The 17,854-nt window shown below is 44.5% G+C and overlaps 1 protein-coding gene across 1 annotated transcript in view; it reads right to left on the bottom strand.

Moving 5' to 3' along the window:
* The window catches only part of LOC146338881 (ATP-binding cassette sub-family C member 12-like), a 117,395-nt gene that overhangs the window by 51,611 nt on the left and 47,930 nt on the right, over positions 1-17,854 (bottom strand). The window contains exons 13-15 of the mRNA XM_084812425.1: positions 14,041-14,113; positions 9,991-10,194; positions 1,478-1,612 (exon numbers count right to left, since the gene is read on the bottom strand). Of these exons, the coding sequence (XP_084668551.1) occupies positions 1,478-1,612; positions 9,991-10,194; positions 14,041-14,113 (412 nt within the window). The remainder of the gene's footprint in view (positions 1-1,477; positions 1,613-9,990; positions 10,195-14,040; positions 14,114-17,854) is intronic.

The raw sequence follows: 17,854 nt of genomic DNA, 5'->3' as shown, positions 1-17,854 counted from the left end.
ATTTTCTTCACCATTGAATTACTTTTTGAACGCAATTTCCTTTCTATCAAACTGTATGAGAATGGTGGGAGAATGGAGAAATTTTTAGCACAGTACAATTTTGTGCCCAGTTCACTACATGCCCTACTGATGTATCTGATACACATACACATCCTGATCAGTATGTATGGCACATTATTACTTGTTCTTAACTGTTATTATTAAACATTTATTTTGTGGCTAGTTATTTAAACTGATTGCTTCTTTACCTTGAACCCCTGAATAGTTACAGGGTGTTGAAAAGAGCACCTCTTAATTCATCTAGTTGAGGGAAGCCTCTCTTTTTTTTTTTTTGTACTTCACATTATCTGTTCAGGTTTTTAGCTCCTAAGGGTGCAATCCTATGCATGTTCAGACAGAAAAAAGTCCTGCAACTCCCAGCATGGCTGGCTGGGGAATGCTGGGAGTTATAGGACTTGTTTCTGTCTGAACATGCATAGGATTGCACCCTAAGTGTGTGTGGGATGTAGGGTTGGTGAGAGCACTCTTTAATTTTCACATTTGAAGGGTTGTTGTTGTTGTTATTCCTTTTTTCCCTTATGCCAGGGGTGTTGAACATCCTGTAAGTACTTTTTTACACAGTGCATAGTTAAACCAAGGAATTCGCTGCCACAGGAAGTAGTGATGGTCACCAGTTTGGATAGCTTTACAAGAGGGTTAGATAAATTCCTGGAGGAAAAGGCTATCAGTGGCTACTAATCCTGATGGCTATGTGCTACCTCCAGTACCAGAAGCAGTGAGCATATGTACACCAGTTGCTGGGGAACATGGGTGGGAGGGTGCTGTTGTAATGTCCTGCTTGTGGGTTCCCAGTTGACAGCTGGTTGGCCACTGTGTGAACAGAATGTTGGACTAGATGGACCCTTGGTCTGATCCAGCATGGCTCTTATGTTCTTATGTTATTCTAAGGGGGTGAATTTCATTTCAAAGAAACTTTGGTGGCAGGGGAGAGGGAATACCGGGGCGGGGGAGGCAAAAGGGGCCAAAAATACCAGCATATTTTAGCTTAAAGTTCTTACTGCCAGTCACTAAGCCTAAGACATTTCAACTGTTTAGAATAGGGAAAAACCTGCATCTGGGGAACCACCAAACAAGCGGTGGTTGGGAGAATGGGGAAGGAGGCCTGGCCCTCTGGGGAGCCCTGGAGGTCTGAATTGGAGGCCTAGGTGGGCCAAACTTAGCTCCCAGGCCTCAGGTTCTACCCCCTGCTCTATCCTGTGATTTTGCTGTCTTATATCGTATGTTTTGTATTTGATCACATTGTAATTGTACCTTTTGTTGTATTAATATGCTGTTCACTACTTTGGAGGCCTTTGGGCAGAAAAGCTGTATATTATTATAAACCAAAATGACAACACAGGTCGACAGAACACACAGAAGCTTCAAGTCAAGCTTCAAGTTAGTCCCTGGTACATCAGCATTAAGTACTAAAACCCACCATTGCTTCCTCCATGTGCAGATTCTGAATGAGGTGAGCATAGCGCCCCTTTGCTTCCATCAGTTCTGTGTGGGTACCACTCTCGCATATTTCTCCGTCTTCTAGCAATATGATTTCATCACAAAATTCTAAATACTGGGATGGGTTGTTGTTGTTTTTTCAAAGGAAAGAAAATAGGATAAGTCAACTGGCAAATGAACTGGGGGAGAAATTCACCCAGCCAGCATTTTCTAAATAAAGACAAGTTTCGGTTTACACTTCAGAAAACATCAAATGTTCCATATTCGTGCATGTTTATTGGAGATAATAGTTATAGTTTATTATAGTCTAGAGATGCTGCGTTCTGTGCACAAGGCTTAGCAGGAAAGAGAGAGTGTTCTTCTTCCTGCCTTCCTTGTTAAGTTAGAGATACCATAGAGAGATTGCAATGTTTGGGGAATAATAAAGGTAGGAGAGTTCTTTGAGCACAATGCACGTTGTGAGATGGCAACAGGTCATTGTTGGGTTCTGCCTCTTGGCAAGTGGGATGACATCACTCCATTCTATTAACAATGAACCTGCAAAAGCCCCTTCTGTCTCAAGCCAGAGATTTTCAAACCCTGTCACTATGGTGTGCAGTGGAGAGTGAGGTGTTCCTTTGGAACTCCTCCACTCCACAGAGTCGGCTACTGCAGTCTTTCCTCTCTTTTTCAAGGGAGGTGAAAACATTACCTTTTCCATTGTACCTTTTGGCCATTAGATTAAGCTGAGGGAGGGGAGGAAGTTGTAGGCCAAAATAAAATCTGGAGGACCACAACTGCCATCAGCCCTAGACAGCATAGCCAATGGTGCGGGATGATGGGAACTTTAGGCCAAAACATTTGGAGGGCCACAAGTTGCCCACCCCTGGAGTAAGCAATCATTTTTTAAAAAACTGCTTTTGCTTATTTTTACATTCTGTTTTGATTGCCCTGCTGTTCCTGCTGTTGGCTAAGGTCTTGCGTCTATAATTTTTACTTGTTTTGCAAACTACCTTGGAAAGTGTTTATGTCTTAAAAGTGTTTATGTCTATATTGCATTCCTGCAATATAGTAAGTAAGGTGCAATCCTATGGCTAGTTAGACAGAAAAATGTCCTACAACTCACAGCATTCCCCAGCCAGCCATGGGGAATGCTGGGGAATGCTGTGGGTTGTAGACCTTTTTCTGTCTAAACATGCATAGGATTGCACCCTAAGTTAGTAAAAAGAATGGATGAGTGGGTCCCAGGCCTTCAGTTCAGTAGTGTGGCTCAGACTACACTCTGCGGCCCATAGAATAAGAAAAGAGCAGGGAGTTTCAGGAAATACATGCAGCTTACATACATAGATGGGGGAGAACTGTATTTGGTTCTCATTTTAATGCACACCTGCCTAATTTCGCACTTTCGAACCAATGCATGAACTGAAACTCAGTGACCCTTCTCCAGTCAAGCAAACATGCCCCTAAATTTTTATATTTTATATTGTTTTACTGTGTGCTTTCAGGCTTTAATTTTTGTGAACTGCCCAGGGAGCTTCAGCTATTGGGTGGTATAGAAATGAAATAAATAAATAAAATCAATGCATGTTTTAGGGAAAAGTAAGTATATTAGTCCCCTTCATGGATCACTGCCTTGTTGTGGCGAAGGGGCTTGCATAACTCAGTGAAGCCATAAGCTATGCCGTGCAGGGCCACCCAAGACGGACAGGTCATGGCAGAGAGTTCTGACAAAATGTGGTCCACTGGAGAAGGAAATGGCAACCCACTCCAGGATTCTTGCCATGAAAACCCCATGGAACGTATCACAAGGCTAAAAGAGATGACACCGGAAGATGAACCCCTCAGGTCGGAAGGTGTCCAATATACTCCTGGGGAAGAGCAGAGGGAATTTCCAAGTAGCGCCAGAAAGAGTGAAGCGGCTGGGCCAAAGCTGAAAGGACACTCAGCTGTAGATGTGTCTGGTGGTGAAAAGAAAATCCGATGCTGTAAAGAACAATATTGTTTAGGAACCTGGAATGTCAGATCAATGAATCAAGGCAAGCTGGAGGTGGTCAAACATGAGATGGCAAGATTGAACATCAACATCTTGGGAATCAGCAAACTAAAATGGACAAGCATGGGCGAATTTAATTCAGGTGACCATTATATCTACTACTGTGGGCAAGAATCCCTTAGAAGAAATGGAGTAGCACTCATAGTCAACAAAAGGGTGGGAAAAGCAGTACTGCGGTACAATCTCAAAAATGATAGAATGATCTCAGTACGAATCCAAGGAAAACCATTCAACATCACAGTAATTCAAGTCTATGCCCCAACCACTGAGGCCAAAGAAGCTGAGGTTGATCGGTTCTATGAAGACCTACAACACCTTCTAGAACTAACACCAAAAAAAGATGTCCTCTTCATCATAGGGGATTGGAATGCCAAAGTAGGAAGTCAAGAAATCACCGGGATAACAGGCAAGCATGGCCTTGGTGTACAAAATGAAGCAGGACAAAGGCTAATAGAGTTTTGCCAAGAGAACATGCTGATCATAGCAAACACTCTTTTCCAACAGCACAAGAGGCGACTCTACACATAGACATCATCAGATGGTCAATATCGAAATCAGATTGATTATGTCCTTTGCAGCCAAAGATGGAGAAGCTCTATACAGCCAGTAAAAACAAGATCTGGAGCTGACTGTGGCTCAGATCATGAGCTTCTTGTTGCAAAATTTCAGCTGAAATTGAAGAACGTAGGGAAAACCACTAAACCATTCAGGTATGTTGTTGTTGTTGTTGTTCAGTCGTTCAGTCGTGTCCGACTCTTCGTGACCCCATGGACCATAGCACGCCAGGCCTTCCTGTCCTGCGCTTTCTCCCGGAGCGTGCTCAAGTTCATATTCATTGCATCCGTGATGCTATCTATTCAGGTATGACCTCAATCATATCCCTTATGAATATACAGTGGAGGTGAGGAATAGATTTCAGGGATTAGACCTGATAGACAGAGTGCCTGAGGAACTATGGACGGAGGTCGGTAACATTGTTCAGGAGGCAGCAACTCAATCCATCCCAAAGAAAAAAAATGCAAGAAAGCCAAGTGGCTGTCTGATGAGGCTTTACAAGTTGCTGAGGAAAGAAGGGAAGCGAAAAGCATGGGAGAAAGGGGAAGATATATCCAACTGAATGCAGAGTTACAGAGAATAGCAAGGAGAGACAAGAAGGCCTTCTTAAATGAACAATGCAAAGAAATCAAGGAAAACAATAGAATGGGAAAGACTAGAGATCTTTTTAAGAAAATTGGAGATCTCAAGGGAACATTTTGTGCAAAGACGGGCATGATAAAGGACAAAGAAGGCAGGGACCTAACAGAAGCAGATGAGATTAAGAAGAGGTGGAAAGAATACACAGAATTCTTTCCTATACAGGAAAGATCTTAATGTCCATGATAGCGCCGTCACTGAACTTAAGCTGGACATCCTCGAGAGTGAAGTCAAGTGGGCCTTAAGAAGCATTAGTAACAACAAAGCTGGTGGAGATGACAGTATTGCAGCTGAGCTATTTAAAATCCTAAAAGATGATGCTGTGAAAATGCTGCACTCAATATGCCAACAAATTTGGAACACTCAACAGTGGCCACAAGACTGGAAAAGGTCAGTTTACATTCCAATTCCAAAGAAGGGCAATGCCAAAGAGTGTTCAGACTACCGTACAATTGCGCTCATTTCACATGCCAGCAAGGTGATGCTCAAAATCCTACAAGCTAGGCTTCAGCAGTATGTGAACCGAGAACTACCAGAAGTACAAGCTGGGTTTCGAAGAGGCAGAGGAACTAGAGATCAAATCGCCAACATTCGCTGGATCATGGAGAAAGCAAGAGAATTCCAGAAAAATGTCTATTTCTGCTTCATTGACTACACTAAAGCCTTTGATTGTGTGGATCACAACAAACTGTGGCAAATTCATGGAACAATCGATTGGTTCAAAACTGGGAAAGGAGTACGACAAGGCTGCATATTGTCGCCCTGCTTATTTAACTTATATGCAGAGTACATCATGAGAAACGCCAGGTTGGATGAATCACAGGTCGGAATTAAGATTGCCGGGAGAATTATCAACAACCTCAGATACGCAGACGATACCACCCTAATGGCAGAAAGTGAAGAGGATCTAAAGAGCCTCTTGTTGAGGGTAAAAGAGGACAGTGCAAAAGCTGGTTTGAAACTCAACATTAAAAAAACTCAGATCATGGCATCTGGCCCCATCACTTCCTGGCATATAGAAGGGGAAGAAATGGAAGCAGTGACAGATTTTATTTTCTTGGGCTCCAAGATCACCGCAGACGGTGACTGTAGCCATGAAATTAAAAGACGCTTGCTCCTTGGGAGGAAAGCTATGGCAAATCTAGACAGCATAGTAAGAAGCAGAGACATCACCTTGCCGACAAAGGTCCATATAATCAAAGCTATGGTTTTCCCAGTAGTGATGTATGGCTGTGAGAGCTGGACTATAAGGAAGGCTGAGCGCCAAAGGATTAATGCTTTCGAACTGTGGTGCTGGAGAAGACTCTTATGAGTCCCCTGGACTGCAAGGAGGTCAAATCAGTCCGTCCTAAAGGAAATCAACCCTGACTGCTCATTGGAAGGACAGATATGGAAGCTGAAGCTCAAATATTTTGGCCACCTAATGCAAAGAGAAAACTGTCTGGAAAAGACCCTGATGCTGGGAAAGACTGAAGGCAAAAGGAGAAGGGGACGGCAGAGGATGAGATGGCTAGATAGCATCACCGATGCAATGAATATGAACTTGAGCATGCTCCGGGAGAGAGCGGAGGACAGGAAGGCCTGGCATGCTATGGTCCATGGGGTCACGAAGCATCGGACATGACTTAACGACTGAACAACAACAAAGTATATTAGAGGAACTAACATTTAAATACACCTTCTATCTGGAAAATAGCTTGTTCCAAGAGCATATATTAGGCAAAACAGTGTACAAAAACATGTGAGCATTAGGAGAAATGCGCACAGAAATGCATACAAATTGTCATGCAAACTTTTTTTTATTAAGAAGAATCTCAAGCTGATGTGGAAACAGGTCAAGCCAAACTTGAGACTGGAAAAATGAGAAACTGAGATTGACAGATTCATCCATCTCTTCCTAGATAGTTTCCGAGGCCTAGCTGAAGCAGGGGAACTAAATTAGTGTAAGAATTGTCTAGGGCAGCTTTCTCCAGACTGGTGCCCTCCAGAAGTTGTGGACTACAACTCCCAGCATTCCTGACCACTGGCCATGCTGGTTGGGGCTGATGAGAGTCCCAGGGCAAAACATCTGGAGGGAACCAGGTTGGGAAAGGCAGGTTTGGGGCTGTGCTTATAGCTTTTGACGGAGTACATGTTTTACGCATAGAATGGCTCCACTTATCCCAAGCAACACAATTTCTCTGCATTCTTTAGAACAAATACAATTTTTTCTCCTCTCTCTCTCTCTCTCTCTCTCTCTCTCTCTCTTTCTCGAAGCTGAACACTGTAGCTATGCATGTCCTCTGAGCTGTGCCTTTCATGCCACCTGGTGGTGTGATGTTGCTATTTTATTCTTCAAGGGGGAGGGAGGGGGGAGCAATGGTAAAACACCCATACTAGATCAAGAAAAATACAATGGAAAGGACATTTGTGAGGAGTCTATTAGTGATGAGAAAGTTGTTGTCCCAATAATTTAGGAAATGGTAAAGCAGGAATATAGATGAATTTCTATACTATAATTATGTTTCCAATATTCAATAAAAGGTTTCCACTCCTTCATAAATCTGGGATTCTTCTCTCTACCATCTGTCAATGTAATGCTTTGTCTTATATAACCTATTTTTGTATTTAATTTTAATGATAATTTTTATATCTAGCATTATGTAGGCCTTTTTTCATTGTATAGCTAGTATTTCTTACATAGTTTGATGTGACAGATGGATGGAAATTTAGTGTTTATATTGTTTGTAGGTTATGTTTTCATAGATATGACATGTGTGAAAAATAAAAAAAATAAAAAGGGGGGGACGAAAAAAGAGAGATATTCCAAGTGGCAACACCCCCACATCAGAACATCAGACTATGACATATCACTGCTGAAAATGGACCTAATCCTTGTAAGACCCCAATTCTCAAACCAAGGATTACTGCTTAATGCCCCCCTCCCCAAATGCTACTCCTACTATTACAGCACATTGCCAAATGCTCTGCTTTGCTTTTGGTGTATCGCATACATTTACTGGGCAGCTGCCAATCTCTGCAGAGTTAAATGCCAGGAGGGTGTTAGTTCTCTTGGTTAAAGATATGCCCAGGCGGGGGGTACAAGCAAACATAACAGTCCTACAGTAAGTAAGTAGCAGATGTGGTGTGTGAAATGGCTGACTGAGTATATGCCCCCTGAGGGGAGATAGGACAGCGCTCTTCAAGTACTTCAAGTAAGGGGGCTGGACTTGATGAGCAATCCTATGGCCACTAGATAGCGGCTTGATGGCCATACGATATGCTGCATTAATAGGCTGCATTAATAGAAGCTTAGCTTCCAAATCCCGTGAAGTACTAGTTCCCCTCTACTCAGCACGGGTTAGGCCTCATCTAGAGTCCTGTGTCCAGTTCTGGCCACCACACTTTAAGAAGGATGAAGACAAACTGGAGACGGTTCAGAGGAGGGCAACGAAGATGATCAGGGGACTAGAAACAAAGCCCTATGAGGAGAGACTGAAAGAACTGGGCATGTTTAGCCTTGAGAAGAGAAAACTGAGAGGAGATATGATAGTGCTCTTCAAGTACTTGAAAAGTTGTCACAGAGAGGAAGGCCAGCAGCTCTTCTCAATCATCCCAGAGTGCAGGACATGGAATAATGGGCTCAAGTTACAGGAAGCCAGATTCCGTCTGAACATCAGGAAAAACGTCCTGACTGTTAGAGCAATACGACAATGGAACCAATGACCTAGGGAGGTGGTGGGCTCTCCCACACTGGAGGTGTTCAAGACAAGGCTGGACAGCCATCTGTCAGGGATGCTCTGACTTGGATTCCTGCATTGAGCAGGCAGTTGGACTCGATGGCCTTGTAGGCCCCTTCCAACCCTACTCCATGATTCTATGATTCACCTTAAGGCCAGAGGAGGCACCATTCCTGCAATTAGCAATTGCATGAATGGCTATTTAAAAGGGAATCACAGGTACATGTGGAAGGGCTGGCATTGCATGAGTGGGTGAGGGCTTTTTAATCCTTTGCCTCCTGCTTCAGTCCTGATCAGGATCAGGGCCCCCTATTGCAATGGAAGCTTCCCCCCTTGATGCAAATGACAGGCGCACGTCGGAGTGACCTGGACTGGATGCACGAACTGCAAGGGTCCCCGCTATCCCCCACACCAGGTTCCCAGTTGAGGTTGGGAGGGCACGGCAGCGATTTACTGTATTGGAAGCCACTCAGGCACAAGTACAAGTTGCGCCAATGGCATGGCACCGAGTTTGGCCGTTCAGGGTTTGGTGTGCACACGTCGACACTTGAGAGGTTACACCTGCCAGCCTCAAGATTTAACTTCTGGAGACGAGGGGAAAGGGAACTGAAGCTTTCAGAAGGGCAACTCTCAAGACTCACACTAAATAAATAAATAGCCAGCCAGCCAGCTCTCCCAAAGGCAAAAATTGGGACAAAATAGGAACCCAGATTTACCAGGGGAAAGAATGCAGAGGCAGCCCCAAGTAACTGGGAACTCTCAGGGCAGATGTGTTTGTACAAATGAAAACCATTCAAGCCTGTTGTGTTGCCTAGATTGCCCTTTACGGCCACAATCTGTGCAACATTCCCTTCCTAGAAATGCCTGAGCTGCCACTGTTGTGCAAATTGGTGGCTCGGGGAAGGAGCGGGCGGGTCCACAGCACTGGCCGGTCGCTTGCCGAGCTGTCGAAGGGCTCGTGTGACCAGTGGGCAGTAGCTCGGCAAGCCAGCAACAACCCCGGATGGAGGTGTCTCCGTCCATCCCTACTTCAAACCCCAGCGATTGTGCAACAGTGATTTAGTGCTTCCGGGGCACCCCAAAACAAGTGATAACGCTCATTTCTGGAAGGAGGCAGGTCCCTTATGGGAGTTCCACTGACCTGCCTCCTTCCAGAAACAAGCATTTCCAGGCTTCCCCTAGGAAGTGCTAAATCTCCCTTGCGTAAGCAGTCGGTCCTGCTTGCACAATGCAATTGGCAGGACCTACCACTTCCAGAAGGGAATTGGTGGGGTGGAAAAGGATTGCCAGGGGCATAAGAGCCCCATTGAATTCTGCCCCTGGAATCCTGAATAGGACCACTCCAGAACACTGCAAGGATTTGTTGCAGTTCTCGCAGTTAAAACTAAGGATCCACATGTTTTAAAACTGGAAACTGAATTAATTTCACCATGGACAACCCAATCATGCATGTGAATGATCCATGATTCCATGAATCCTTTGAAGAGTTTTTCTTTTAAACACCTGTATTCCAAACTGTTGAAACCAATTTCATTTTCTTTCCATTACCTGCAGCTGATGAGTAACAAGGAGTATGGTCTTCCCTCGTAGAGCTTCTTTGATGCATTCTTCAAAAATATACTTTCCAACATGCGCATCGACTGCCGATAAAGGATCGTCCAGTAAGTAAATATCTCTGTTGGCGTACACGGCACGAGCTAAGCTGATTCGCTGCTTCTGACCTCCAGAAAGGTTTATGCCCCTTTCCCCTATCTTTAAAAGGGCAGGATTACAATGTCAGCCAAATGGTAATAATCATTTTCATGTAAGAGCTTCCCATTTAATAAAAGATTTATGCGCTTATTAACATGTGACTACCGAGCTGCATTTCACCACTGAGTTTGGACCATGGAATTTTCCTAACACCCATGATAAATTTTCACACTGCCAATGCTTTATTTATAGACAATGAAAATGATTCTCTGTATATAGGTATGTTTTTGAGAAAGGCTTTGTGAGCACATGTGCCTGCTAAGTTAAATTTCATCACTCTGCCAAAGCACGAGGTTTTGCTAACACCCACAAGAAGTGTTTATATAACCTACTTTTCTGAGAGATACTTTTGGCCAAATATTCAACAGCCTCATTGAACATTGAGAACTAAAGTCTTGGATCCAAACTAGCTGTGACATGGAAATTCCCTGACTACAGTGCTCAAATTGCAGGGAAAGGCAACAGGGACTACAGCCCCTTTGCCTTTTTGGGTGCCCCCCCCCCTTACTGACTTTTTAGAAGGGTTCAGGAGGGAAATTATTTGTTTAAATTGGTGGGGGGAGTTAGGCATTGGGACATTTGTATTTTATAAAGGCTCACCCCCTACCCAGGGGTAGCCGAAAAATATTTTGCTGCCTGAGGCAAAGAACAAGATGGCACCCCCTCCCATTCCATGTACAAGAGCCTTTCTTCAAGATTGAACATTTCTGTTCAACACTGATGGATGGAACAGCATCCTGCACCACAACTGAAGGCAGCATGCTAGCTTAGGGGGTTATAGGGAAGGCCACGTGGCACACAATTCTCTCCTCCATCACCTTGCTGCCATCTCCTAGCATTTGCCTCCTCAGGCAACCACCTCACTTTGCTTAATGGTAGGGCTGGCCCTGATCCTAATTTTCCCTCTGTTAGCAGCTACTGGATCTGTGTGATGGCCATCAACGTGGACAGCTTTCAAAGGGGATTAGACCAATTCATGGAAGATAAGGCAATCAATGGCTATGAGTTAATTTTTATTGCTTTAAATTTGTTATTGTATTTTTAGGTCTTTATACTGCTGCTGGGTTTTTTTACACTCTGCTTTTATAGTGCAGTTTTAAATTTCTAAAAGTTTTATATTATGTTTGATCATGTTGCTATATTTTATGAGTGTAACTGTTGCGAGTTGCCCAGTGAGCAATTTGGTGGTATAGAAAAGTGATGATAGATAGATGTCATGATGGCTATATATTGCCTCCAGTAGCGTATGCAGTATGCCTTGTATACCATTTATGGCTGAACATGAGCAGGAGCTGCTACTCCCCTCCTGTCCTGCTTGTGCTTTCCCATAAGCATCTGGCTGGCCACTGTGGGAAACAGAGCGATGGACTAGATAGGCCTTCGGTCTGATCCAACATTGCTCTTTTTAGGTTCCTATGTGTGCAGCTCACCTGTGTGGCGAGCCATTGAACTGCGCATGGCAGCTTCAGGTCTTGGACTGACTCCACTCATCCTAGCCATTGGACTTTCCAATGGAAGTGGTATAAAATGGCTTCCTGTTCTAAGTCAGCCTTGCTGAAGCCACAAGGCCCTTCCTGAGGTGAGATGCATCTTTGTTTCCTGGGTTATGTTTTGGTCCCTGACCCCTGTGGTTCTAACTTACTACTGTCCAGCCCCACAGCTCCTTGGGCTGCCCCAAGGCTGCTGCCCATGGCCCAGTCCTGACCCCACCCCATGCCCAGTGCTCACTTCAGAGTTTTGAGGTGCCTTGGGCAAGGCACCCTCAGTGGGCCCCCTCCCTCAGGGAGTCTACCTTCTCACCGCCATTGTCACCAGCTGCTATCACTGCTCATCCTCTTTCTCCTCATTGCTGCCCCTTGCTTGCTTGCCAGGCAGAGAGCCAGTGAGCAAGCAGGCAGGGGCATCTGCTCCTCCTCCTCCTCCTCCTCACCCGCCGTCTGGGTCAGAGCAAGAGGCAGGCGAACAAGCAGGTTGCAAGGGTGAAGTGGAGGAGCAGGCCCAGAGGGCTCTTGTCAGTCAGCCCCTGCTAGGCTGTGGGAAGTCAGCAGATGCCCAACCGTGCCTGTCCTGGATGCTGGCACTGCCAGCCCTCCATAATTTGAGTGATTAGATCTCCTGAAATCTTTTTCTTTCCTAAAAGCAGTTGCAAGGTCAGCCATCCCCCCCCCCAGCTTCTGTTTGCCACATACAGAGATGATAAAGGAGACAGAGACATAGACACACACACACACACACACACACACGCACTCTTCTCTCTGTATGTTTTCCCCTCTACAGTTAATAGCAGCCCCCTGCCCCACCCCATCCTCCATCATGTGAGATATTTACAACAGGGATACAATAATGCAGAACGTGTATAACATGGCAATCCACTTGGGTGCATCTCCAGATTAACCTTCTGGGGATACGTCCACCTGGCAGAAGCTCAGGAATTAGTTGCAGATATGCATTCAGATGAGGTGCCTGGTGCCTCTTTCAAATCGCTGCAAGAGACGGAGTAGCAAAATAGCCAGAACCACAGAGACATGATGCCAAATCCTATTATTATCGTAGTTTTTCCCCTCTAGAATATGTACCTGCTTTCATTTCAAGTCACTCATGGGGAGATGTGGCAATACAGGTTGTGTAACTTGGATAATAACATGTGCATATTTAAACAAGGCTTTCTGCTTCTGCCCCACTAAATTGTCAGGGACTAAATGTGTAGTGGTCCTGGGACGCATTCAGGTCCCACTTCACCCGTAAACTCTGCCTTGAAAAGCAGAGGGGGGAACAACGGCTCTTTGGTCACAGTTCAACAAGTCAGGGAGAGCAATCCTACAGCCCCTAAACAGCATCCAGGATCCCATAAGATGCTGCAGTCTGCGAGTCTCCTCCTCTGCACCTGTAGACAGAGCTATGAGCATGGAGGAGGAGATCTAATTGTTTTTCTTCCCTCTCCGTGGAAATCTCTGCTGAAGCTCCTCTTTCCAAGGTCATGGAGGTGGACAGGGGGCATTCTGGTGGGCTGGGAGGGGGAAGGAGTGGCCTGTAAAATCAGAGTAACCATGGAAACCTCAGTCTTCCTCCCACCCTGCCTGGTTCTTGCTAGCAGGGTTTGTATAGTTATCTATTTATTTAAAACATTTGTATCCCGCTCTATATCATTAAGATCTCAGGGCGGCATACAGATAAAATCACTTTAAACAGCATAAAATAAAGAATTTAAACAGCTAAAAGCATATTAAACCATTAAGCAAGGTAATGCCAATTAGAAAATCTAAAACAATAACAGTTTAAACGGTGCGCAGCTTAGGGGATTCAATTAGCCCTCAAAGGCTTCAGTGAAAAGCCATGTTTTAATTTGGCGCCAAAATGAAACCAACATCTGTGCCAATCGGGCCTCCAAGCACAACTAGGGTGCCACAGTAGGGAAGACCTCTCCCATGTCCCACTATAGTGTATGTCTTGCTCTAATGGGATGCAGAGGAGGGCCCCTCCAACAGATCTTAATCCTCAGGTAGGACTATATAGGGAGAGGTGCTTCCTCAAATAATGAGCGGTAGACAGAGGATTGCTCTCTGAGAGTGGTATAACAGGGTAATCAGCATGTATTAAGGGGTAACTAATCCACAGAGTAATCTTCCGTATTTGGCCAGGAAGAGTACATGAGACCACTACCTTGGCACACTTCCATGCCCCCACCCCCTACTAAAATCAGTGGGAACACGGCAGATTAATTTGGCAGCACTTTGAGAAATAAAATAAGAATACTGAAGTGGTTTCACTCTGAAAAACGTTTACATATAGGACAACTATAGAAATGATGAAAACCTACATTAAATCAGCTTGTATCACCACACTTACCTCAGTCATATCTCCGTATGGAAGAAGGTCCAGGTCTGACTTCAGGCTGCAGACTTTGATGGCATAATTGTACCTAAAACGTTAAAAGTGAACTGTGTTCAATCCCCCCTGAAAGGCTGGCTGGGGAATGCTGGGAATGGTAGGACTTTTTCTTCTGTCTAAACATGCATAACATTGTGCCCTTGAGGCTGTAAAAGTTAAAAACCAGTTCCTTAAAATGAGCCCAGAAAACAACTGGTCCCAAACTGAGAACCTTTGGAAGTGGAGTCCTTGAGCGGAAGTAGTAGCTCTGAGGAAGTGTTGGACCTACTCCCTGGTCCTTCCTGAGCAGGGGGCCTGATCCTAGATCCTGCACCCTGTCCACTGAACCCCAGGAGGTACTGCTGCCATTAGACTCTGCAGAGTGGGCCTCCGACTCCTTCGAGGAGCAGGAAGGCCTTGAGGAGCATGCCTCAACTAAGTCACTGCAACTCCGAAACTCACCTGTGACATTACATGTGTGTGTGTGTGTGTGTATATATATAATTTGTAAGTATAGTAATGTATTCCCATTATAAGTCTATGCTTATGCCGAGTATCTCTAGAGTAAGATGAGTGGCAGGAAGAATGGTGGATTTGCATGTGTATGAAGTGGCTGAGTGAGTGAAAGGGTGGGGTGAAGTGTGTGCTATATGAATCATGGGCTGTGCTGTTGTGGGAGTCAGATAGGATAGAGTCAGGGATATGATTTGATAGGGTTAGGATTGAGAACTGAGGTCGGAGGGAGGGAGGGAAGTCTGTGGCGATTTGTGAAGTGATTGAGTGTGTGATCTGGAAAACCGTTTATGAGATAATATATTGATAAAGCCATTAAGAGTTACCTGTTTATTATTCAGCAACTTATTACTATAATCAATAAAGCTTTCTTTATTTACTAATTCTATGCCTTCTGCTCTTGGTTACATAAGGGGAAAATGTAAAGGGATCAGTACAAGGTTATAAGTAAAGTCTGTGTGTCCTCACAGATAGAGGACTTAATAAAGGGTTGGACCTAAGCCTTAATGGTCCTGGTGGCAACAAAACCTGATGTGTGAGAGAGAGAAGGTAGGGGTGAGAAAGGCCTTAGAGAAGGGGAATTCTCACTGGGAAGGGGCAGGAATGGCACATTGCCCCCAGGAGAAACAAAAAACTGCATTGAAAAACTGCAGTGGCCAGATGCAGCACTGGAGGGGGGCGGGTAGAGCTTTCTGGAGTGACTCTTGGCCAGATTATGGAATTCTGGCCATTGCTCTAAGTCAATACACACACCCCTCTGGATATATTGGATTGGAACTCCTTTATTTCCTGCCAGCATGGCCAACACTTCCAGCAGGGCTGACACTGCCTCAGATAGCCATGCTGGCTGGGAATGATGGGAGTTGCAGTGCAACACATCCAGAGGGCACTGTGTTGGGGAAGGCTGCTGTAGGCCAATGCTGAGTAACTTGTCTCCTTGGCTTAGCTGCAGGATTGCTAGTTGTGGCTGCCATCCATTGCAACCTGGCCTGAGCTATAACCTGCATGTAGCGGCAGAGTTCATGATGAAGCAGGACACTGGGAAGCTGTGCTTTAGGGAAGCTTTTCCACTACTGCCAGTCTCCTCCTTAAGCATGGTGTGGGCCCAGTGGAGACCGAGTTGCATTGGAAGAAGTTCAAATTCTACCTCTGCCATGAATTCACCCTTGCCCAGCCTCAGATCTCCGTCTGACCAATGGAAATAATGGCAGCCACCTCATAAGTAGGGATGTCAGAGAAATCTGCAATGGAACCAAATGAGTTTGGATTTTCATGAATCTGACCCACTGATTCCACAGTGGACTGGCTTTCCACCTGTCCAGGGGATTTCACAGACTTGTGGACCTGTTTTCTAACTTTTGTGAATTTCGCACAAATTCCATTGTAGAAAAATATGCAAAATCTAAAAAACCAGCCAAAAATGCACATTTCCCTCATAGGCTAAAGCATGAAAATATGCATGGGGGGGGGGAGTTTGCGCATTTTTGCTGTGAAATTGTGCAAATTCAGGGCGGGTGGGATCCAATTCCAGCAATGGGCAGATGATGGAATGAAAGGCATTTGACAATCCATGAAACAGATGGAATGGATCTTAGATAATCCGTTCATCCCCACTCATAAGTAACATAAGCACTAAAGCCCCGAAGCCATCCTTTGAGAATTTCTCCAAAATTTCTTCTCCTTCATATTTCTTTTTGAAAGCCACTGCTTTTCTATCAAATTACATGAGAGTGGTAAAAAACAATGTGGAAGAAATTTTCAGGACAGCACTAACTACCAACCTCCCTCTGCCAGATAAAGCTGTACAGGTGTGCATTACAGAATGCTCACCATTCATGCCAGGTGGCAGGGAGGCCTAAAAAACCTGACCATGAATGAACTGAATGTGCACCCTGGGATCGGCCTTGGGGCTGAGGTTGGCTGATTTCAGGTTTGCACGGTCAACTTTAACCAAACAAAGCAACTCTAGAACTCTCACAGCCCACCAACATGCTTTGAATGGTTGCCTTCTGAGATTGCATCCTCTTAGCAGATCTCTGAACAGCTGAGGCATATCCATATTATATGATCCTTTGGGTGTTCTCTTGCAAGTATTGTTTGTTATTTATTCTCTTAAATCATTTTTACCTTGCTCTTCAGCTGAAAAGGTTCCCAGTGCAGCTTATAGATCAATAAAAAACAGACCACCCCTGCCCTCAGGCTTACAATCTAAAAGTCACAGCACAAAAGGAAAGGAAAAAGAGGGAGAGGGGGGAAAGAGCAAACAGGCACCAGTTTTTAAAATTATAGCTTCTCCATTCTCCTTGTCCCTCTCTCTCTTCCAGAACACAACTACACTAGGCGTTCCGGGCACCAGGAGCCCAAATACACCCACACACAACACTTTCTTATGAGTAGCAACATTCCATGCCAAATGAATCAGGTCTCTGCAGGACAGTTTTTGCCAATACCTATCCATTTTTGGACTGTAGAGAAACAGAGCTTTTCTACAGGTGATATTTATTGCACTCTCATCATTCCTTACTCACAGTTGTTTCTGGGTTCTTTAGACAGTGTCATCACCCTCCAGTTTCACTTCTATTTTTAAACAGCATTTCAGCAAATTTTTTTTTAGAGTTGGGAAAATGTAGTATTATTTGTAAAAGCAAATGAAAATTTCCCCCGCTTGTGTAATTGCACTATACCACAGCACCACCTAGAGGTTATGCAGTGGAAAAGCAGGATAGGAAACGCTTTTCATGTAGTGCTCGGATCTCAGTTCTGTGATGAAACCAGAGGTAGGTATGGTGAATTAACAACCTCGTGTAGAAAAGTTCAAAGACATTCAACTAAAAAATTGTGGAAATTAAACCAGTAATTTGAGGAGAAACAGTATTGTGAGATGTTCCCCCTTCTTAACTAAGTTTTGCCAAATCATTTCACTGATCCATCATATGTTTACTTGGGAGTAAGTCCCATTGAACTCAGTGGGGCTTATGTCTGATTAGCCTTTCATAGGGCTGCACTGTTAATCTCAGATTCCCCACTCCCACTTCTGGGGGGGAAAGGATGGCATGGGACACCTTTTAAACCCTTGTGTCTTCTTTCAAATTAAACATCTTTGGGGTTTTGCAAGACATTATTTAGGGGAAAAAGTAATCCAAACATCATTGTTCACCAAGTATTTCAGGTTTAAAATGCAATTGCATGGAACAGCACACTGTAACTTTACATTTTTTTTACCAACCCTGCTTCAAACACTGCCCTTTCTTTGGATGCATATTTAACACTGAAATAAAAT

The sequence above is a fragment of the Heloderma suspectum genome, chromosome 8, assembly GCF_057233095.1.
Source record: "Heloderma suspectum isolate Gila_16-S chromosome 8, 16-S_ref, whole genome shotgun sequence".
Lineage (NCBI taxonomy): Eukaryota > Metazoa > Chordata > Lepidosauria > Squamata > Helodermatidae > Heloderma > Heloderma suspectum.
Note: the sequence above shows the minus strand (reverse complement) of the source record. Positions and strands in the feature narration are given on the sequence as shown.